The sequence below is a fragment of the Balaenoptera physalus genome (genome assembly GCF_965194825.1).
Source record: "Balaenoptera physalus genome assembly, chromosome: 4".
NCBI lineage: Eukaryota > Metazoa > Chordata > Mammalia > Artiodactyla > Balaenopteridae > Balaenoptera > Balaenoptera physalus.
This window is the reverse complement of record NC_138891.1, coordinates 134,392,796-134,417,065: the sequence shown is the minus strand read 5'-3', so window position 1 is coordinate 134,417,065 and position 24,270 is coordinate 134,392,796. Positions and strand designations below refer to the sequence as shown.

The 24,270-nt window shown below is 47.9% G+C and overlaps 1 protein-coding gene across 9 annotated transcripts in view; it reads right to left on the bottom strand.

Annotated features, from left to right (window-relative positions):
• Positions 1–10,242: 10,242 nt before the first annotated feature.
• Positions 10,243–24,270, bottom strand: part of EVA1C (eva-1 homolog C) — an 83,525-nt gene continuing 69,497 nt past the window's right edge. For 4 of the 9 annotated variants that reach the window (XM_082459776.1, XM_082459779.1, XM_082459772.1 and 1 more), the window contains 4 exons: positions 21,231–21,311; positions 19,421–19,514; positions 18,764–18,882; positions 10,243–10,814 (listed from right to left, as the gene is read on the bottom strand). In XM_082459776.1, the coding sequence (XP_082315902.1) occupies positions 10,438–10,814; positions 18,764–18,882; positions 19,421–19,514; positions 21,231–21,311 (671 nt within the window). In that variant the 3' untranslated portion in view covers positions 10,243–10,437. The remainder of the gene's footprint in view (positions 10,815–18,763; positions 18,883–19,420; positions 19,515–21,230; positions 21,312–24,270) is intronic. The other 5 variants (XM_082459778.1, XM_082459775.1, XM_082459780.1 and 2 more) reach the window with 2 other exon arrangements.

Here is a 24,270-nt window from a genome sequence, read left to right as displayed (position 1 = left end):
AATGTGAGATTTCTATCCTTGCACTGCCTGGTCAGAAGGAAGGTGAGAATTAGGGTGACCACCCGTGTGTGTCCACCCATCACGACTGCCCAGGATGACCACCCTGGCTTTAGCACTGAGGCTCCCGCATTGCAGAAGACCCCTTGGTCCCCAGCAAACCAGGATGGTGGGTCACCCTAGCTGAAACTACTACAGATATGAGAAGGGCTTGTAAAACCCCACTCACCTGAGCTTCTCACCAGCCCTGTAGGCAGACACCCAAGGATACCCACTGGGTCAGTGGGAGCTTTTAGACAGGCTTACAGGAGGGTTTGGGATTTCTGGAGGCGTGAAGTTGACCTGTCTTCACCTGCTTGGCTTCCTGCCCCCTGCCTTTCCCAGGTCAAGGACCTCTTGACCCGGGGACCAGTCCTGGTCCTCAGCCCAGGCCATCTGCAGCCTCCACCCAGGGCTCTTCATGTTGTCTAAGAGGATAGATTCCAAATCCCCACCCAAGAGCCACTGAGTCTCAGGGGGCGGGGCCCGGGAATCTTCATTCTTATCACAAGCTCCCCTGCGTTTCTTTCTTTCTTTTTTGGCCGTGCTGCACGGCTTGTGGGATCTTAGTTCCCCGCCAGGCATCAAGCCCGGGCAGTGAAAGCGTAGAGTCCTAACCACTGGACCGCCAGGGAATTCCCTCCCCCGGGATTCCGATGGGCAGGCGGCTGAGAGGCCCGGCCTGGCCTCTGCCTGGGCTTCCTGAGCCCTGCCATCTACCTGCTTATCTCTTGCAGCCCAGGTCCCCCCCATATTTGGGCTTTTTGTTTGCCCTTGTACAGAATCCCTTCCCTTTGCCCTGACCCAACTGCTCTCCACTCTCTTCCAGCCTTCTCCACCCTGTTTCACCCCAGTGCCTTGTCAACCATCCTGACTTCCTATAGGGTTGGGCCCCCAGCAGGAGATCACATACTTAAGGCTGTTGAGGGCATGGGTGGAACAAAGAATGGACACAGGAGCCGTGTCGTCCACACGTAAGTATGTGAGGCCCCTCCCAGGGAGGGACAGAAGGGAGGTGGGACGCGAAAGGTGGGTCAGGGGCCAGAGTCTGAGACCAGCCCCCTCCTCCCCATGCAGCCAGCCGTGTTGCCACATCAAACCCTGAAAAGCCTGAGAATTCTAAGTTTGAACCTGGGCTTCAAGGTCGTTATAAAGGCATATTTGTCAAGGAAGGCAAGAGAACATTTTTTTATATAACTTTATATTTTCGGCCTGATGTCTATAACATTTTAACGCTTGGCTGTTTGGTATGTAACACTCATTCCTTCTCTCCGACCTGCAAATGTGAGAGGCAGACCTATAGATTTCTATGCATACACAGAAAAATATAGTTTTATGTGGGAGTCTTTTTCTTTTACATAATGATATCATAATCTATGCATTATTTTCCAATTTGCCCTTTTCATTGAATAAGACTTCAAGAATTTTTCACGTCTGTATATACAGATCTACCTCATTTAAAAACACAGTACAACACGTCTTTATTCTAATTTTTTCCAAACAGTTGGAATTCTTCCCAAGACATCTTCCATAAGAAAAGAAGTTTTCCACGTGCCTGAGCTGAGTGATGTAGGCAAGTCTGATTTAACAGAAACCTCGGAGGAGGCGAGCCTGGCTAGCTCCTGTGATTTCCCCCTCTGCTGACAGCACATGCCTTGGTCTCCCAGGGTCCAGAGGCTTTACAATCAGAGGTCAAGTTCTAAGGAAGGAAGTTCGGGAGCTCAGAGCTGGGAGGCAACTCACTGGGTTTGCAAATGCTTCGTAGATTCCTAACACATTCTCTTGCTAGTTCATGGTTAGTGGGTTGGGAACATTTTGCTTTTTCTCCTTGAGGGAGGTAATATCATGATTCTACACATCCCTCTAATTGCTACTCCCTCCCTTCCTCGGAAACTAATCAAGCATTTTCCAGGTCAGATTGCTGTTTAGTCATCTGAACACGAGTCCCCTTCCTCTTGCCTTAATCTTTCCCAGGCTGGATTTTGTCTTTGAAACAATAGGAAATGACAAGGTCTATTTTTCTTTTCTTGAAAGAACTCCATCCATGGAGTCATGAGTTGCAACAAAGTACGGGGAATTAATATGCACCCCCGATCGGAAGTGACCAGCTTTCCTGTCTTTGTTCTACCGAGTCCTGCAGTCTGAGCTCATGATATCGTGGGCAGTTTGCTTACAAGCAGGAAGGCTGCATTTTCACCTCAAGATAAATCCCCAATTGGATTTTCTGTCGGACCCATCTGAAAGAAGTGCAATTAGGCCGTAAGCAATCTTCAAGCAAAGATTGGGAACATTCCAAAGAAGGGCTCTGCTACAGATCATCTGTCGGGTCTTGGACATATATTTGTATCATTGGAGAAGTTCATTGCATCTTTTTTTTTTTTTTTTTAAGATTTTTTTTGATGTGAACCATTCTCAAAGTCTTCAATGAATCTGCTACAACATTGCCTCCGTCTATGTCTTGGCTTCTTGGCTGCGAGGCATGTGGGATCCCAGCTCCTCCACCAGGGATCAAACCCACACGCCCTGCACTGGAAGGCAAAGTCTCAACCGCTGGACCACCAAGGAAGTCTCTGGACCGCCAGGGAAGTCGCTGGACCACCAGGGAAGTCCCCGCTGCATCTTCAAGCACCCTTGCGAGTCAGTCCCTGGAACAGCTTTCTAAGAATGTTGTTTAATTTCTCCAACAGAAAATTAAGCTGTAATTTGGTAACTTATAAGATAGAAGACTAGATAGTGATCCGCAACGTTAAAATCAGGAGCAATTACTATTCCAAGAGTTCGAGGCCCAGGTTTGAGGCCAGGCCCAGCCCGTTGCTGGCTGTGGGTGCGCTGAACAGGCAAGTCCCTTACGTGCTCTGAACACTGGCTTTTGTTTCTTGGAGACGGAGCGATCCTGCCCAAAGTGGGTGATGCCACCCCTACAGCCAGTCCTGCAGCCTGGAGACCAGACCCAGCTCGCGGTGTTCTGTACCCCGCCAGCCTGACTTCCCATGGCGCCCCTCACCCTGGCTGCTCCCCATTCCCAAACATCCCCTTCCCGTTCCCACCTCCTGGCCCACTGCTGCGGCTCCCCTCTCCCCCTCTGGTGTCCCCACCTTCACCTTTTAAAATTCTGCTCGTTCCTGAGGACCCTGTTGAGCGCCGTCTCCATTAAGCATCTCCAGCCCATTAGGTAGAATCGTTCTCTCTGGGCTCCCGTGGCCATTTGGTTTGACCATTTAATGTCATTCTTTTTCCTTTGTTCTTTTTGGTCCTGCCTCGAGGCTCGCAGGACCCGAGTTCCCCAACCAGGGATTGAACCCAGGCCTCAGCAGTGAACTGGACCGCCAGGGAATTGGGCTAATGTCATTCTTATACTCTGTCTTGTGAAGCTAAAACCTCCAAAGGGTAAAGAAAAGGGCCTCTGCTGACTCCACTCACAGGTTCAGCAAAAAGATGGAAGATCCTGAAGGTTAAGAGGAAGAGGAGGGCAGGAGGTACGGGCCTGGTGGACCAGCCGCTGTTGCCTGGGAAACGGGGAGACAGGGCCTTGGTGTGAAGAGGGCTTGGCCTGAGGTTTCTCTGGACCGTTCCCGGGGGGGGCCGCTAGCCTGCTGGCCCAGGAGGAAGGGGGGCTGGCTCTTCTCGGAAGGCGCGCTCTTCTCAGGAGGCAATAATACAAGGTGAATTGATAGCAGCAGCGGTGCCCAGAGGAGGGCTGGTGGCAGCAGCTGCGGCAGGACAGGTGGCCAGAGCAAAAGGGCGCCATGAGCTGTGTGCAGCTGGGGCAGCAAAGGTGGACACGACGGCTGCGGGTGCGGATCTGCAGGGGTTGGTGCCCGCAAAGGCTGGGCCGCACCAAGGTCTCCTGGCAGGACTGAGCCCTGAGGGCTCGGAGACTAGGGACGTGTGAGGGCATCCCCAGGAAGGTGAGCCAGGGTGGGCGTAGGAGGTACTTTAGCCCATGTTTCTGTGCCTGGGATTTTGATCCGATTTCACCCTCGGTTGGCAATAAAATATCCCCTCTGTTTCATTGCAGTGAGTTGGGCTTGTGTCTCCGAGTCTGACTTAACACACTAGCTCAGCATCGCCTAACAGAACTCTGCACCGTCCAAGACGGGAGCCACTGGTCACGTGGCCACTGAGTGACTAGCGTGACTGAGGAGCTGACTTTTAAATTTTATTAACTGGACTTCCCTGGTGGCGCAGCGGTTAAGAATCTGCCTGCCAATGCAGGGGACACGGGTTTGAGCCCTGGTCTGGGAAGATCCCACATGCCGTGGAGCAACTAAGCCTGTGAGCCACAGTTACTGAGCCTGCGCTCTAGAGCCCGCAAGCCACAACTACTGAGCCCACGAGCCACAAATACTGAAGCCCACACGCCTAGAGCCTGTGCTCCGCAATAAGAGAAGCCACGACAATGCGAAGCCCGGGCACCGCAACAAAGAGTAGCCCCTGCTCGCCGCAACTGGAGAAAGCCTACATGCAGCAACGAAGACCCAATGCAGCCAAAATTAAAAAAATTAAAAATAAATAAATAAATAAATGTTATTAACTGGTTTCAGTTTAAGATTAGCTAAGCACACGTGGCTGCTGGCTAGATGATCAGCATCGTGATTAGATACCGTCTCATTCATTCTCCAGGGAGCCCAGCACTGCCCCCACGGGGAGGTGCCTGTTGATTTGAAATTCCTACAAAGAATGTGATGGCCTTGGATAATTATTAGCTGGCTTCCTGAATTTTCTCTTATCTGGTTGATGTTATCATGCTTCTTTCTTGTCTTATTTCCAGCCATAGGCCAGTGTGGCTTCCAATTGACAGGGCATTTAGTTGGAGTATTTATTTAGGATTTAATCTCTGAGGCTACCGTCCAGTCATGGGATGGAGTTTGGCCAACTCTGCATTGGTGGTCAGGCTTACAATGGGCTTCTGAAAACCCAGTGACCATAGTTCCGGGTTTACAACTATCCTGCCAAAACTGGGCCTGGCCGTTCAAGTCCAAGTGTGGGAAACTTCACAATGGACTTGGCTGAAGACTCCAAGGAAGGTCAGGCCTTGACACTTTCCTTGGAGCTCTGCAGACAGTCATTCCTCCTCCAAACTCCCCTCTGTGGCAGGGCTGGGGGGGCTGCCTTGTTCTTCCCCTCAGCAGCTTGTTCTTACCTTGCCCTTGAGCTCTGGCTGATGCCCTGAATGCGGTATAACGGGTGAAGTTTTGGCCGTGCTGGATGCTGACCCTCAAGAGGAAGAAATAATCGAAGATAAAAAAGCTTTCATTTATGGTGGTTCTTATTAGGTGTGAAGCATGGTCACTCTCCACACCACTAGGGAGGAGTTACTATTATTGTGCCCATTTTACAGATGAGGAAACTGAAGCACGGATAGATCTTCCTGAGACCAACCAAGCTAAGACCAAGTCAGAGAGAAGCTGGGAAACAAGAGGGCAGCACAGCGGGAGGGGGACCCTGAGTCCGGGGCTGGTGCAGAGGCATGTCCAGTCTGGTTGACATCGGTTTTCCAGGGTCTGGGTGGGGCAGGGAGTGGGGTGAAAGCTTCAGGGCAGTGGTGCTTTCCAGGAGGCCACCACTAGACAATATGGGCTGCCGAGAGTGGACCAGTCCCTGGGAAAGTGGATGCGAAGGCTCATGCAGCTCCCGCGCCTGCCAGGGAGGACTCAGCGTCAGGTCTTAGTTCCCCAGGTAACCTGGAGCAGGAACAAGGGGTCACCACCCATGGAGAAGGACAGGGACAGATTGAAAGGGGGCCCTTGTGGGCATCACTTTTCTGAGACTCACCAGATGCCAGATGTATGAACCAACAGCTGACTCTTCCCTGACATCACCTGCTAGTGGGGAGGCTCCCCGATGGTCCTTCCACTCTGGCTCCCCCAGAGGCTGCGGGTGACATTGTGCCAGCAGTGTGGGCCGACAGGGACCAATATGTACCCCCAGGCCCCTCACACTGGATGTCTCAGGTCAGTTTCCGAGACTCCTGAATGAGAGGTTTATTGAAACAGTACTCTCAGGAGAAATACTTGTAAGAAAAGTGCTGTGGTCTGAATGTTTGTGTCCCTCCGAATTCATACATTCACATCCTAACTCCCAAAGGTGGTGGTATTAGGAAGTGAGGCCTTTGGGAGGCTTTTAGATCAAAAACATCATGAGTGAGATTAGTGCCCTATAAAAGAGAGCTCCCCTTGTGCCTTCCATCACGTGAGGACACAGCGGGAAGTCCGCAACCCAGAAGAGGGCCCTCACCCCACCATGCTGGCACCCTGAGCTTGGACGTCCATTTCCATAACTGAGAACAAAAATTCTGTTGTTTATAAGCTACCCTGTGTGTGGTATTTTTGTTATAGCAGCCCACGCAGACTAAGACAAAAATGGTGAGGGGACAATTCTCTGCAAAAGAGGGCAGCTGCGGGCCGTTCAGTCACCCTCGCAGCAGCTGGGGCAGGTAGCAGGCCTGGTGCAGGGATCTGGGTGGGCACAGCACCGCGCACTGCCCATCTGCGGGGTCAGCAGTGGGACTGCTCACAGGGCCTCCCAGGAACTGCTTGGTCCCTGGGTAGGCACTGCTTTTTCGTGGAGCGGCAGCAAATGCCCCAGCATCAACAAAGCAGGAGCGGCCCTGCTAACAAGCTCCGTGAATCCAGAAGGGCTGAATTTTACAGCAGGCGGCTTGCATTTTGAAAGTCAGCATTTGCAGCAAGTAACCGAGGTAGTGACATGTGCAAACCTCCCACCGAGAGCTGGCCTCTTGGCACAGGACTTCCAGAACCCCACAGCTTGGAAACAGTGGGGTGCCTGTGGCCCAGAGAAACGCAAAGCTTAGAAGCAGCAGCCCATGTGTGCCTCACACTCCCCAGGTGGAACTCCACCTGGGAGCTTCCACCAGCCACCGTGCTCCATCAGCAGCCCTTCATCCAAATCTGCTTTGGTCCTTTGCCTCCTGGGCGTGGTGCCCATCCAAACACATTCTCAGCAGGACCTCTCAGGCTCCTTCCATGAGAAGAACGTGGCATTCTTCTCTTGGGCTCAGAAAATGCAAATAAACAACTCGTTGCTTTTGCTCAGGCCAAAGACTGCCCTTCGCTTTGGCCGGCCTGTCTTCCAGCTGCCTCCTTGGGGTTCCTGGGAGGACTGTGCACGTGGGTGGGTGTTGGGGGGAGACACAGATAAGGGGAGACCCTTCGTGGCATTCAACAAGAGCTTTGAGACTGAGGTCAGTGTGGGCACAGCTCTTCCTCCAACTGGAAAAGTGAAAACCTTCAGCTGGCCTGTTCTCTTTAGCTCCACAAGGTCACCAGAAGGACAGCGGTTATGTTCATGGAGCCAAAGAAGATGCTGCTTGGGGATTAGAACCAGAGACCGTGGCGGAGGCTGTTCTGGGACCTGAGACAGTTTCAAAGTGCTTCTTGCTGAGCTCAGGAAATAAAAGGACAAGGATTCTCTTTGATGAGAACAAAATCCTCATGAAGAAGTTAGACAATGGAGCCATATGTTCATTCTCTGCTATGACCTACAACAGATTTATCTCTAATGACAGATTGAAGGCGAGTCATCTTCGCCCTGTCAACTTCTCCCAATTCCCTACATTATAGATGGAGGACTCGGGGTTCCTGGAGGTGCTGAGGCATTTCAGCTCTGCCCACACGACCCCAGCCTGTCCGTATGGCACCTCTCTGGACCAGTCTCTACTCTCCCACCTTCGCAGGTAAGTGTAAGGGAAGCACACTCTGAAATTGGCAGAAGCGGGGGTGAGAGAGGGGGTTTCACTCTGACTCACCTTCACTCCCCCTTCCCTCTGTTGAATGGAATCCACGAGGTATCTCATCAACTTTATCTGCGGTTGCCATTTTATGTGTAGTTTCGCTGCTGTTAAAATACCACACGAGGGACTACCCTGGTGGTCCAGTGGTTAAGACTCTGTGCTGCCAATGCAGGGGCACAGGTTCGATTCCTAGTCAGGGAACTAAGATCCCACATGCTGCGCAGTGTGGCCAAAACATAAAAAAGAAAAAAAACCCACACATGAATGTTTACAGCAGCACTATTCACAGCAGCCTAAAGTGGAAGCAACCCAGATGTCTACCAATGGATGAATTAATGAACTCAGTGTGGCCTATACATATAGTGGAATATTATTCAGCCATAAAAGGAAGAAAGTACTGATTGATGCTACAACATGGATGACCTTGAGGACATTATGCTACATGAAAGAAGCCAGTGACAAAAGATTACATTTATATGTGTGATTCCCTTTATATGAACTATCCAGAATAAGTGAATGCGTAGAGACAGAAAGCAGAGAGGTAGTTGCCAGGGGCTGGAGGGAAGGGGGAATGGGGGAGTGACTGCTTAATGGGTAGGGGGTTTTATTTTCTGATGTTGAAAATGTTTTGGAACTAGATAGAAGTGGTGGTCCCATGACACTGTGAATGTACTAAAAGCCACTGAATTGTGTGCTTTAAAATGGTTAATCTTACTTCATGTGAATTTCAACTCTGGCGTAGACCAAATGTTTGTGTTCCCCCCAAACTCATAGTAAATCCTAACGCCCATTGTATTTGGAGGTGGGGCCTTTGGGAGGTGATCAGGTCACGAGGGCAGAGCCTCCTTGGATAAGATTAGTGCCCTTATAAAGGAGACCCCAGAGAGCTCCCGGCCTTTCTGCCACGTGGGGACCCAGCAAGATGGCCGGCTATGAGCCAGGAAGCCAGGCTCTCACCAGACCCTGGCCCCTTGATCTTGGACTTCCAGCCTCCAAAACCGTGAGAAATAAATTTCTGTGGTTTATAAGCCACTCAGTCTATGGTGTTCTCGTTATAGCAGAATGAATGAACTAAGACAAATTGAATTTTAAAAAACAAACAAAACTGCAGCCCCTCCGCCCTCCAGGCAGCTGGGCTAGTTGATGAGAGACAAGCCCCTCCCTCCACACAACCCCCTCCTCTGGATTCCTCAGATGGGCCCTTCGCCTTCAGCATCTGGGGACTGAAAGAGAAATGCCTTCTGTCCTACCTGTCATTCCTGGGGTTCCTGAGGGAACAGCTAGTATTTCCTGATCACCTTACAACTGAGCCAGCTCCAGCACTTTGTACTGTGTGACTTGGCCCCAGTACTGTCAGCCTTCAGCTTCCTCATCTACATATGCCTGCTTGCAGGGCTGATGTGATGATGAAGTAAGATAAGGCAGGGAGACCTCATTCGTAGCCAACACCATCATTTTAATGCTCTAAGTCCCCTAGGACAAGAAAGAGAAAAAAATTCTTTTCTTATTCTACTCCACAGCTATAAGCCTCCTGTCCACCAGGGGGGGCCTTCTAAAAGAAACCATCACCAGTTCTCCCACCAGGAATCTGTTTCCTTAACTCCTTTTTCTTTTACTTCTTCACCTGCCCCTCCCCCTAATATGGTAGGACCTATTGTTTTGCAATCATTTGAAAGGTAGCTTTACTTGATCCTTGCCCACAGGCTGCTGGGGAATCTGGTCGACTGTTTTTTACCACTAGAAACTCTGTAGTTTTAATCTAAAAGTCAGGGGTCAGCAAGCTTTTCCTGCAAGGGTAAATGTTTTAGGCATTATAAACCATAGTTTATTTACAAAATCAAGAGGCAGGCCAAATCCGGTCTACTGCCTGTAGGCTACTGGGCAGCCCATGAGCTAAGAATGGCTTTTACATTTTAAAATAATTGATTAAAAAAAGAGAAATATGCGACATACGAAAGTTAATTTCAGATTGCAGTTTCCACAAATAAAGTTTTATTGAAACACAGCCATGTTCATTCATTACCTATTAGCTGTGGCTGCTTTTGAGCTCCAGTGTCAGAGGTGAGTAGTTGTGGCAGACCTATCTGACCTACAATGCCTAAAATATTTATTATCTTTCTCTTAAAAAAAACAAACAAACTTTGCCAATCCCTTCTCTAAACAAATTATGTTAGTGATTAAAGTCTACCACCAGTGAACATGGAGTGACTGAACTCATGCTTGCCATTGTGAATATTAGTATAATTCTTTTACGGATAGATAGGGATCTTCTGTTTACCCATCTGTAAAACGATAATGACAGCACCATCTCACGAAGTTGTCGTGAGCATTAAATGACTTAATACATGAAAAGCAGCTAGAACAGTGCCTGGCATTATAAGTGCTCAATAAATGCGAACTCTAGTTCTGTTAGCATATAGACATGAATTTAAATAAATACAGAAAACCAAGACTTCTTCCCTCCATATTTATTTTGAAATGTGCTGTAAACAGTTTGAAATGTCCCTTTAAGAGCTTTCTGGCTTCCCCAGTATTGGATGACATGACAAATTCTCCTTCATAGAAGGTACGAGTGAAACAGAACTGGAGGGGCATTTTCAACCCTCCCCTCTTCAGAAAGTGTGATCACATCAAGATGCATCTGGTTTTCAGTAGAACTGGCCCATGTTTCTTGGGAGTGAAGTGTCCAAACCACTGTTCATCCATATTTCCTGGATGATTTGCTCCCTGCGCTCAATCCTTTCTGCCAGCTCTGCAGCCTCTATGGAACTGCAGACAGGATATGTAGTCCTACGAAACCCCGACAGTTCCCCTGGAAAATCGGAGTCAGAGGAGTCCTCCTCCCCCTCCTCATCCTGGCTGTCCTCCTCGGCTTTGTCGCTTCCTGGCACCAGGTGCTCCCTCGCCAGCTGCAGCTCCCGGAAGTCCTTGGTGCAGGACACTCTGATGACCAAGGCACACAGTGTGAGTGCCAGACCGATGCAAACACTGGACACGAACAGCAGGGCAGCTCTTTCAGGGTGGGCTGTAAGGGAAAGAGAACATATCAGGACGTGGAGGAGCTGTCAGTCTTCACCAGGCCAAAGTCCCATAGAAGCAGATATATGCAGTCCTGGACAGCATCTCTGAGACCATCCACACCTAACTGATCATATACCCCCACTAATTAAAAAATAAATAAAAAGGTTTGGAGCATATATAGTCAATATGTGTATGTTTATGAGAGGACACATAGCAAAGGACCGGAGAAGCTGGGCCCTCCTGAGTTCAAACGCAGATCTGTCATTCACTAGTAGTGTGACTTTTGGCGAATTACATCACTTCTCTGTGCCTCAGTTCCTTCACCTGTAAAATGGAGCCAAAAGCCCCTCTCTGTCAGAGTTAATTCCTGTGAAGCTCTCAGAACACTCAATGACATGTAACAAATGTTCAATAAACTGTTAGCTATTATTAATAGTAGTAAATTTTGAAAAATTAATTTACATATAAAGTATATATATGAATGTAAGTACTAATATAGTAAATGTTACAAAGCTTAATTTCTTTTAGATTAAAAAATAAATATAAATAAAAGTTCTGGTAGTAAAAGTTCAACCTCCAAATGACTGTACAATAGAAATAGAAATAATGCTAATTTGTACTATGTACCCTGGTCTAAATCTTTACATATGTTTAATCCTTACATTAACCCTGTGTGGAAAGGACTATTACTTTTCAGCTGTGTACCCCTTGAGGTGTTAGCACTCCCATTTTGGGAAGTAATGATCCAGCTAACTTCCTCATAATATAGGTCGGGAGTTGACAGATTTTTCTGACTCTTCTGTCAAAAGGTCAGATAGTACATATTTTAAGTCTTTGTAGGCCATACAGTCTGTGTTGCAACTACTCAACTATGCTGTTGTAACACGAAAGATGACACAGGTGTGGCTGTGTTCTAATAAAACTTTATTTACAAAATCAGCCCGTGGGCCGTACTTTATGGATCACTGATACAGAGACTCAAGCTGAGGTGTAGGGGAGCCACTGTCTGAGCTCAGCTGGCCTCTTTAGGTGGAGCCAGGACAGAAGTCCAGCTCCTGAGCTGCAAGCAGCTTGTGAGATGTGCACTGGCATTTGCTCCTACGTCTCGATGGAACCAGCCTCCTCCAAGGCACATGGCCTCCTCGTTCACTAGACTTGAATATAATGATGACTGTTGTCTTCACTGCCTCGGTCCTTCCCCAGAGGTGCAGACTGGAGGTTCAGAACTTGACAGTTGTTAAGTTTCATGTACAGTCAAGGGATCCAGCCGCTGTGATCTGACGGGAGAGATCTAAGTGGGACACGTTATCTTCTTGAATCATGCAACTTCCCCATTCGGCTTCCTTCACTCGCAGCTCAAGTCACTGGACTCAAATGTCCTTTGTTGCCATCGCCCCTACGAGCACCATCTCATCACTCTCTCTAAGACACAGAAGTCTGAATGCAGAACTGATTTTGGCCAGGGGAGGGGCAGTGAGCTGTGTCTGTAGTGCTATTAATAACGATATATTTTTCCTAAGGGTCAAGGTATTTTGAAGATTTGGTCAGACAGAGACACACATCCTTTGTGCCGTGTTCATTTCTGGGAGCTGTGGTAGAACAGGGATTGGGAGACTGGCATTTGGGACACAGTCAGTAAACCGTAAAGCACAAAATGATGCTAAGACCCAAGGCCCTGATCTGATGGGGCAAATCGTTTCTCCTTCTCCCCCTGCACATCAAAGCCTCTGCTGGGAGTGGACTCATCACTCCCAGCTTCACTCTCACCTCCCTTTCCTTTGAATCCTCCTTTCCTCTCCCCGCTGCCTCCGGCCCCCCCACTTCCCAAGCCTCCTGGCCACGGTCCTCTCCAGCCCTTCCTGTCCTCATGGACTCGGATACGGGCTTTCTGTGCAGCCACAACTCATCTCCTCCTCCTCCCGGGAAAGCGTAAGCCTTGAGCCCACTGACAGCCACGCCTGTAGCCATCACCTCCTGCAGTGCCTGTACGGAGAGCTGCCGATAGGCGAATGGAGTCCCAGCCACTTGTAACCTTTTCCAGCCATCCCGGTTCAGGACAGGGCCAGCTCCAGGCAGAAAGATCCCACGCTGGTCAAGCTTCTGGGAGACAATGATCACCCACAGCCCCCTTCTCTCCTCGCCCACGAGACCATCACTCCCAGCGGTGGTCTCATGGGTGAATCAGGTACTCAGGCCAGGATCGAGGAGGATTCAAGGTCTGGCTCTGCCCCAGACAGGTGGGTAACTATGGGCTAGTTACTGCCCCCCGCTCCTTTCCCATCTCTACTTCTTTTTAAAGACTCCAGGTGGACAGAATTAAACTCACCATTATCCTCAGGATATGACACATTCTCTTTATCCATCAATATGTGGCCTTCCTTTATGTTGATTTATTTAATGAATTACTTGAAATTCTGTAATCAGCACCCACGCTGTGAATAAGCCTCCCACGTGGGAGTTAAGAGCCTTGACAATAACCATGTCTAACCTGTGGGTTCCCCTCCCCCCAGCCTCCGCCCATCAAGGTAACTACCACCTGAATTCCATGCTCTTTACTCCTCCACTTGCCTTTTTACATAGCTTATCGCATCTCTGTGTATTCCTAAAAACTTTATGAAAAAGGTGTAACGTTACAGTGTTGGGGGTTTGGTGTTTGTTTTTAACTTAACAGTATATTGCTGCATGTTATTCCGCTATCTTGACTACTGTGGTTTATTCACTCACTCTCCTGCTGATGGGCATCTGGGGGGCTGCCAGGTTTCTGTATGTGGGCCTTGTAGCTGTGACCATTCCTGTAAATGTCCCTGGTGAATACCTGCAAGTGTCTGTCTCGGGTACTGACCTAGGAGGGCAATTGGATGAGTTGTAAGGCATGTGAATTGGGGAAATACTGCCAACGCGGTTTCCAAAGTGGCTGCAATGCATGAGGAATCCTGCAAATCCTCATCTTCTCCACCACTGAGTATGGACAGGCTTCTAACATTTTTCCAGTCATATGAGTATAAAATTGTATCTCACTATGGCTTGACTTGTATTTCCCTGATCCCCAATTACGTATACATCTCTTCAGATACTTACCTAGTCCCTCTTCGCAAAATGCTGTCTCATGTCATGTGCCCACTTTTAAATGGGGTTGTGTGTGCTTTTCTTCTTACACATAAAATATATCTCTATCTATCTATAGTTTCTATATATTCTTGATATTGATCATTAGACAGTATATACATTGTGAATATCTCTGGGTAAGTGGCTTGTATTTTCCTTTCATTAAGGTGTCTTTTGATCTAGTGAATTTATCTGAAAAACAGTAATGATAACACTTCTCTTCTCCATCCTCCTCACCCCTAGCTGGTCTCCCCTCTCCTCTCTTGCCCCTCTCATCCATCTTCCCCACTGTGGCCACTGTAATCTTTTAAAAAATGCCATCAGATCACATCACTGCCCTACTTAAAACCTATAAACGGTCCCCCTCCTCCCGTAAGGTAAAAATCAAACCCAGACCACTGCCTATGAAGCTTGCTAGGACCTGGTCCATGGATCTGCCCTCCCCAAGTTCAACTCCAAAGACTCATCCCTCTGCTTTCTGCTTTCCCATCCACTGGCCTCTCTCCATCCCTCACAGGGGCCAGACAGCTTCGCACCTTGGTGCTTTTGCTGTTCCTTCTGCCTGGAATGTTCTTTCTCCCTTCTTCATCCAGCCCTCCGTGACCCCACCCCCAGTCTGGACCAGGTCTCCCCTGTCATTAGGTCTCATAGCCTCTGGAATGTCACTAAGTTGCTGAGTGTGTTTTGTCCTCCCCGCCCCGCCCCGCCCCCCCCCCCCCACCATAGAATGCAAGCTCCGTGAGGACTGGGACTGAACTGCCTTGTTCTTCACCAAATCCCCAGTGCCTGGCCCAAAGCAGGGGTGACACAGCTATCTGCTGAGTGCTTGCAGGGAGGGGTCGCGGGTCTACGGCACTAGGCTTGGTGCCCTGTGGGTCAGGGGCTCCATAATGCTAGTTGCCTTTCTTCCTCTCTCCCTCTGCTCTCGGGGAGGGAGGGTCTGGATTCTATTGCCAGGAGCACTTCTCACTCATCAGACCCTAGGTGCCTCTTGGCTCAGGTGTACCTCCTGCCAAGTGATCACTCTTCAGGCCATGTTTACACCAAGTCTGCTAAGATCCAATAATCAAAGATGGAGAATATGGCAACTCTTGGAAAGCCCATTGGAAATAAGGCTTCCTAGTCACCTGAACCAACTAGTCTGAAGTCACAGAATCACCAGATCTTAGTTAGATGGAGCCCTGGTGGTGAGCTGGCTCAACTCCTCCTGTCACAGCCATTTAATCCGTCCACAGCCGCTGCTTGGCTGGGACCCCAAGCTCGGGCCGGGGTTCTCTCCAAAGCCCCAGGCTTTAAACTAAGGGGATACCACCTGTTTTCTAAAATCAATTGGACCACTTTAGGCTTTTGTGACCCCTTTTCCTATTATATACTGAATGCGTTCTGTTAAAATAAAGGCATTAGTCTCCTTGTCAAACAGAATCTTCACACTGTGCTATTGTTGGTCTTATTCTCATTTTAGCCTTAGTTCATCACAGGCTCAAGTGAATGGCTTTAATTTCATCAGCGGTAGCAAGCCCTCGGGAATCTCACCATGGTGGCCCGTGGCCTTTAAGGCCCCTTGACCCTTAGATCCCTGGTCTGGAGCCAACACAAGCTCCAGCTCAAACTTATTTGTGTCCAAATAAGACACCGAGAGGCTGGGGCGAGGGTTCCACCCCTTGGGGCCCTGCTACCGTCAGGTGAAAGCACAAAGAGTATTGGGCCTGGTCTGACAGCACTTAGGGACGTGATAATAACTTTCTGTCATGGAACCAAAGATTAGAGGCCGTGGGAACACTTCAGAATCCACACCTATGTGACAAGGTGGCGCTGATTTCCCATCGTCCTCCCTGACAGGGGATCGTGTAACTTCAACTTTGGAATGTGTTATGATACTTCTATTTCAATGGGGGTTTGCCTGATAGCCTGGAGTTTCTTTCATATGAAACAATGATGCCCTCCCAACTCAGGAGAAGCACTGCTTTCTCACCCACGGCCCCAGTTACCCCATGCACCCCGCAAGTCCACAGTGAGCGCTTCCAGAGGCCGAAGACACACACAGGCCCAAGCCCAAGGCAGGGGCTGAAATATTGGGCCACTAGGGCACTCAATAAAACACTAACTAGGTGGAATGGAGGACATCAAGTTCTGAACCAGGCTGTCTAAATAAGTTTCCTTCAGAACAATCTGCAGAGGTACGATGGCTGAGCCAGCTAACTGCCTTCTGCAAACCTCCAACACACACACACACACACACACACACACACACACACACACACACACACACACACACAGGCACCTCTTTCCATTTCCCTAATATCAAAAATTCTCTATGAGTTTCTTCAGACCCATGATCTAAATTCTAGAATGAATTCAAGGAGTAGGTCTATATTATTGAGAGGAGGGTAAATTCTAACACTCCTAAGAAAATGTCTCACAGATCATTTAAATGGCCCAAAGCAAAATCGTTCATCAGGGACCCTTGGATATCCTTGTGTCCGTTCCACCAGCCTCTGTGTCTCAACATCCCAGGACAGGCCCCTTGATTCTGGGTTCTGGTCTGCTGGTCCTCCATGTGAACTTGGCTGCACTAATGCAGCAAAGCTACCTACAGCCTGACCTGGGGAAACGTCCTTCTGGATTTGCTCAATCTACTGTCTATTTAGCTGATTTTGCCAGAATCTTCCCAGCTCACTCTTGGCGGCTCCTGTTGGGGTCCCTCCTGTAGGAGGGTCTCCTCCCTTTGGTGGGTGCCCAGGGACCCCAGTCCAGCCTTCAGGTCATATCCCTGCAACAAGGATAAGGATGCCACTGAGAGTTGGCTGGGGCACCGCTTTCTAACGACGATGAGGGTGACGCTCTCAGTGTGTGACGCTCGTGTTGAAACAGCTCAGCCTGACGTCCTGCCCTTCACTGCAGTGTGCTGGCCTGCCCCGTGAGGAGGACGAGGTGGGCTGGGGACCTCTAGAGTGACCACCCAGAGAGTGACATGCCCAGGAAATGCACCAGCAAGTGCAGATGTCCCTGTTTCCCTAAGACTTCGTGAGCCTCTGTGATTTGACAAATGAACCTCTATAGCAACTTCATTTCACTAACACATGACACCACACATTCAGAGCCTCTTTCTCTTTGACATGAAATTTCGGCTTGGTTGCGGCTTGCTGAGTTGAACGTGCTTAAACATCCCTCTATAAAACCAAATAACAACCCACCAAGTCCTTATATGCCTTAAAAATTGAATACCTACAAACAGCGAATACAGGGTGATGATTAGGTACAGGATAGCTCATGACACCAGAGGAGGACTCTTCATATGGTCATTTATTAACTACTTACTGTGCATCTACTCTGTGCCAGCTCTGTCCCAGGCAGTAGGATATGACAATGACTAAGGTGACAAACATCTGTACTTGAAATAGTTAATGTCTAGTGGAGAGATGGGTGTTTAACAAATAAATCTCTCCAACAACTTCTGGGAGTGATGAGTGTGTAAAAGGTTAGACAGGGATGGAGGCAATCTAATTTAGATCACTCGAGGTCATGAGTCATGTCCATCCTTCAAAATTCTGAAAGGCATACGTCTCTCTTGGAGAAGCTGGAGGGCAGGTTTTATATCTGCTGAGTCTGAATCCTGCCCTGTCGCCAGCCACTTGGTGTCCTCAGGCACCTGGCTCAACTCCTCTGAGCCTCGGCTTCCCTGTGTGCAGAATAGGGGATAAGAGTCCCTCTCTCAGGGTCACTACTATGGACTGTATTTTGTCCCCCCCAGATTCATGTGTTGAATGAATGTGACTATATTTGGAGACAGAACCTATAAGGAGGTAATTACAGTTCAATGGGGTCATATGGGTGGGGCCCTGATCCAAAAGGATTAGTGTCCTTATAAGGAGAGACACCAAGGGGAACCTAAAATATGACATAAATGAACATATCTATGAAACAGCAACAGACTCATAGGCATAGAGAACAGACTTTTAGTTGCCAAGGGTGAGGGAGGGTGGGGGCGGGATGGACTGGGAGTTTGGGATTAGCAGATGCAAACTATTATATATAGAATGGATAAACAACAAGGTCCTACTGTATAGCACAGGGAACTATATTCAGTAGCCTGTGATAAACCATAATGGAAAAGAATATGAAAAAGAATGTATATATATGTAGAACTAAATCACTTTGCTGTACAGCAGAAATTAACACAACATTGTAAATCAACTATACTTCAATTAAAAAAAAAAGAGAGAGACACCTAGAGCTCTCTCTCTCTCTCTCTTTCCCTCCCTGCTGTGTGAAGACATAGGGGGAAGGCAGTTGTTTACAAGCCGTGAAGAGAGCCCTCACCAGAAACCAAGCCTGCCAGCCCCTTGATCATGGCCTTCCAGCCTGGAAGAAAATACAGTTCTGTTGTTTAAGCCACCGGGCCCATGGTATCTTGTTATGGTTGCCTGAGCTGACCAAGACAGCTGTTGAGAGGAACTGACAGGGTCCAGAATGGCCGCATCACATAAGCAGCCTCCTAGTTCCTCCTCTGTGTGAAGGATTTTCATGATGTCTTTCCTCCAAGGGGCTCTCCGGGGACTTTGAAAATATGTGATATTTTCAACAATAAAAATCCTTACATCTCTTAACTTTGACAATTGTCCGGAACAGCAAGAAACAGAAATGGGAGGGTGGTTAGAAAAGAGAAGATCCTCAACAACCACACAACCACCACACAGGGAGGATATTGGTAAGAAGGTCCCAAGACTGTTTTATCTCCTGTGTTGAGATGTTTCCTTAAGCCTTTATTTTCTTCTGAGGAAGGCTTACTCCAAACAGCCCCAGCTCTGGCAGGTCTTGAGTAAGTAATGCCGTAATGCATTGTATTACCGTGTATTTTACAAAAGTCTTCAGAGGTTTTGGCTCTCTGAACAGAGTCAGGCAGGCATTGTCGAAAGTTGCAGAGTTGACATTCCAAAATACGGTCTCTCCAGAGGTGAGCAGCGAGGCTGGTGAGGAAAGGTAGCATGCACCATGAGCAATTTGGGCTCTGCTAATTAAGGAGGGCTGAGTCTGATTGATCCTTAAGGGGAAGATTATCAAGGGAAACCTTGGAACCGTGAGAAGTAATGCTGGTCACTCAGAAAGGGGCTCTCCTTTCACAGAGCATGACCTGTTTTGTTCACTAAGTCATCTTTCAGCCCAATTTTCTTCCAGCCAAGGGTGGAATTCAATAATCCTATGCCCTTCCCAAATTTTAGAGCTGGAAAATGCATTCCTCAGCTTCCTACTTTGCAAAGCAGAAAATTCCCATGGAGCCCAACTGCTACATAGTGTGACTTTAGCCTTTGCTACTTCCCTATGTGGTTCTCTTGTTGGTTGCCAGTGGCAACCATACCTAAATTCGGGCCTCTGTGTTTCTGGATTGTAGAAGATTGCAGTTGCTGTGTCAAACTTAAAGTCCTTTTTCTTTAGCCATCCAAGTGTTGTAATTAAACAGAGCATTTGTGAGTAAGGATACAGTAAATCCATTATTAATTCACTGACCTACCTCGAAGGTAAGCAAATGCTGCCAGGGAGTGGCTGACAATAATTCCATCTTTCCTCAGAACTCTTGGTTTCTTCGGGTCAAAGTTTATACCTGTTTTGTAAAAAATGCAAGACCGATTAATCACAACTGTTCACAGTATGCGTTTTTTCCTAATCCAGGACTGCCATAATAAATAAAAAGTCATAGAGATCCAATAAGTGGGCCTCTGACAAAATTGGGGAAGACTAAGCCAGGAAGAGCATTTAGTAAGCAGTCTCTGAAAATATTAAGTGATAAAAGGGATTCAGAAATTCTAAAATTTGTTGGTTCCAACTTCATTCATCTACTCTACTGCAGAAGGGAACACATTTATTTTCCCATTTTAAAGGCAATGGCATACATCATGCCTCTGGGAGATTTAATAATGTCCCACTTAACCACAGAGCTGCTGTCTGCTCTGTTGACCACAGATAAGAAGGCCTGGAATTATGGAAGTAGGTTGTGTTGGGCTACTTTTTTGGAAATGAAGCAAAATACAGGGTGGATCTGGCTTCGGACGCCTGGTTAAGTTGCTGTGATGGAGCTTAGGGAGCCCCTGATGGGGTAGCCTAAGGGCCCTGGGGACCCCTGGGAATGTCAGACATGGCTCTCAGGCCTCCACTCCAGGGGGGCCAGGATATTCATGGGATCTCGGTGGGACCCCTGTTAGAAAGAGCAGAGGGGCTGGGAGAGGCTGGGAGAAGCAGAGCCTGGTGGAGAGCTGGAGGGCTGGAACTAGAAGAACATAGGATACTAACAATAGTTATCTCTAAGCTTTGAGACTAAGGGTGAGTTCTATTTCTTGGTGCTTTCCTGTGTGCTCCATAACAAGCACACTTTAGTTTTTTTCTTAGGGGGAAAAACTTCATAAATGTAATTAAAGTAACACAAGACAAATTCTCAACCTGCAAAGTGCAATATCTTATATAGATTGTCTTGGGGGGCCTCTGTAATTTCTATCAAGAGCCCCAAGGGTCTGAACTCCATTCTAGATTTGATAAGAAAACCAAAACGTTCATCCCCTTATTTACAAAAGTCCAGTGAAAACCTCAGGAAGAAGGGCACATGTGGATGGAGGCACGCAGGTCCAGCCTGGGTATGGCCCACCCAGGTTCCCTATGGCAGAGGTCCCCACCTCCCGGGCCACAGACTGGTATCAGTCTGTGGCCTGTTAGGAACTGGACTGCACAGCAGGTGGTGAGCGGAGGTGAGCAAGTGAAGTTTCGTCTGTATTTACAGCCGCTCCCCATCGCTTGCATTACCGCCTGAGCTCTGCCTGCTGTCAGTATTATGGTGAGTTGTATACTTATTGTATTATATATTACAATGTAATAATAATAGAAATAAAGTGCACAATAAATGCAATGCGCTTGAATCATCCTGAAACCATCCCCCCCCCACCAAGCCCCGGTCTGTGGAAAAATTATCTTCCATGAAATTGGTCCCAGGTGCCAAAAAAAGGTTGGGGACCGCTGCCCTATGTGATCCTCTTTCCAACATGCTCATCGGATAATCCAGGAACCCCAGATTTATTTCTGAGCAGATCTTTTTTCAAGGTGATTTTTCTTTTAGGAAATAAGAGAGGGAATGGAAGGGGGATTTATCCTACTTATAATTTAAAACACAAAATGTTGGCCACCATTTGCAACCATCTGCCACAGCACTGCCATTCTCAGAGCTGGCAGCTCACACACCTTCCATCCTAACCGGTATGCACCCACCTGCGGTCACATGGGGCTGTTCACCTTTACTTAAAGAGAAATGCTGGTAGTAAGCCATAAACCTTACCATAGTCACCGTCTTTCTGTTTCACAGAAGGTTTTAGATTAGCAACGGCTGGATCGATCGCTGTGAGTATATTCTTGGGAACTAAAAACCAAAAAGAAATATTTTAAATACTTTGTACACATAATACAACTTGAAAATGCAATGTAGATAAGACAAAAAAAGATCAATTTTCAAATCAGTACATAAATCACTCTGCTTGTCCAATACACTCACATACATACACCAACGGCACCCATGTGATCATCAAATGTCCCAGAAAGGTTAAACTTTAGGCCTATCTTGCAGTATTTAAAAAAAACAACATGGAGAACAAATAAACAAGATATGGCATATCTATCCAATAGAATGATATTTAGCAGTAACAAGGAATGAAGTACAATCATCTTTCAGTATCCTTGGGGGATTGGTTCCAGGACCCACCTTGGATACCAAAATCCACAGACCCTCAAGTCCCTTATATACATGGCATATGATTTGCATGTAACCTATGCACATCCTCCCGTGTACTTTCAATCATCTCTAGATTCCTTACAATACCTAATACACTGTAAATGCTATGTAAATAGTTGTAAATACAATGTAAATGCTATGTAAATAATCGTCAGTGTGCAGGAAATTCAAGTTATGCTTTTTGGAACATTCTGGAATTTTTTTCCCGAGTATTTTCAGTCTGTGGTTGGTTGAATCCACAGATGTGCAACCCACAGATACAGAGGACCGACTGCACTGACACCTGCTACGACACGGATGAACCTCAAAAACATTATGCTCAGTGAAAGAAGCCAGACACAGAAGACCACATATGGTATGATTCCATTCATAGGAAATCTCCAGAAAAAGGTAAATTTATAGAGACAGAAAGTAAATTCGTGGCTGCTGAGGACAGGGGTGGGGATGGGGACTGACCGCAAATGGGCGTGAGAGAACTTTGGGGATCTTGGAAATGTTTTAAAATCGGAGTGTGGTGAAGGCTGCACAGCTCTGTCAATCTACCAGAAATCACTGGATTGTTTTTACTTAAAACGGGTGAATTTTAAGGTATGAAAATCACACCTCAATAACGCTGTTCACTCTGAACATCAACTTCCCTGAGATACAGTGAAACAAAATGAATGGAACCAACTCCAAACCCATCACTGACCTCTCCCAGCTGCGATTCCACTTTTTGTTCACCCTCTCTAACTCACTGCTTCCTTAATAAGCCTGCAGAGAATTCGAAGTCTCTGTGCTAGAATGCAGCTCTCAGTGTTATAAGAAAGGATGACAGAAAGATGAAGACAGAGGGCAGTGAAATAGACTCCTTTGGAAGATGGTTAAAGATTCTTCCAAACTGACCCTAAGAATAAACCGTCCGGATCTCAAGACCCTCCAGGCAAAGCGGACAAGATGGTCGCAGGAGCCGAGCAGGGCGGCAAAGCAAGAATTCTGAAGGCCCAGCGCACTGCAGCCAGCTGGGAGAAGGGAGAGGAAACCAAATGTTTTTGCTGCAGAAAACTATTTTTGTTTGTTCTTCGGCTCAGCTGGTATCTGGGAGAAGTGGCAACAGGAAGTAGAAGTGAAGCCAATACAAACCGGGCAAGTTGAACTGCACTGATTTTTTGGAAAAGAGCTGGTAAGCCATCTTCAGCAGCAAGGAAACCTCATTTCCTTTCTCAAAGTGCTTAACAGAAGTCTTTTGGGGATGTCCCAGGATCAACAACCAGAGGACGTTCCTAAATTGTGAACTTTCCACGTGCAGGAGGCCCTGGCGCCTTTGTGACCATCAGCAGCGAGGGTCACTTTCCAGGGCGGCACAGTGATGGTGACAGAGGCGGTGGAAGCTGTCCACCCCTCCCCCCCAGGAATGCCCCGTGGCCAACCAAGGGGCAGGCACACTGCTGCTCAGGGGACGCCGGCGGTGCCCCAGACAGCTGGGCTGTGCTGCCCCAGGTGCTTTCTGATGAACAACCTCTCCATCACTTCTGCGCCCTGATTCCCCGGCAGGAGTAAGTCCTCTCTGCAGGAGTGGTGCTTCTTTCCCACGTCTGCCTCTTGGCTTGTAGTCAAGATACAGCCGGAGGAGGGCTGGGCGCCCTACAAATGCCAGGGGCTTTCCAGCGCCAGAAGGAGGAATTGCTTGGAGAGGAATGAGCTTTGCAGGATAAAACATTAAATCGCCTGTGTATGCCGTAGGCTCACGTCAGGGAACTTGCTGATTTACTATGTGAAAATGGCTCTCGTACTGGGAGAATCTTTTAGGATCTTTAAGGTAACAACAGGTGTCAACACATCTGTCAGATTCTCGTATCTCCTGTTTCAAACTGATTCCAAATGAGGACAGGGAGTGGGTGTCATTTACTACCACCCCTAAACCCGTCCCTCTCCGCTTGAGGTCCATTTGTGAAAATGCCAGCAAACCCCTTTTCATGGAGCTCCCACCACGTGCTGGACCCGTGCTCAGCGTTTAAACAGTGCCTCTTGTGCAGTCCTCTTAGTGACCCATGAAGATGCGTGTCATTCCCATTCCTGCAGATGGGAAAACTGAGGCTCAGAGATGAACCAATCACCTAGCAAAGGGCGAAGCTTCAACCCCTGGTCTCACTCACATATGCCCTTACTCTTTTCTGTGATGTTGGGACGTTCAGCCTTTGGGAATCGCATAAAGGATTGTTTTAAAGGATTATAAAGATGGCAAAACAATTCCCACTCAGATAGTCCCTCTCAAGCCTGTTAGGTGAAACCAGAGATGATGATTCTAATGGGCTCCAAAGTTTCGCTAAATTTAGGCACGCCCCCTTCCTGAATTTTTTTTTCCTGAATAAATCCGTGTCAAGCCTGGATCCGGGTAGACTTTAAGAAAGAAGCCTCCACAGGTTGAAATTCGAGCCGCAAATAATTTTTCACATCAGAGACAAAAAAGATCTCTGCTTTACTGTTCCTCCCTCTCAATAGGTACCCAGATTGCATGAGCACCTCCGAATCCTGTCACTCCCCCCATCCCGCCTGTCCCAAACCTGCAGCACCTATTCCTCCTGTCCCCAGTTCTGGCACCTTCTATTCT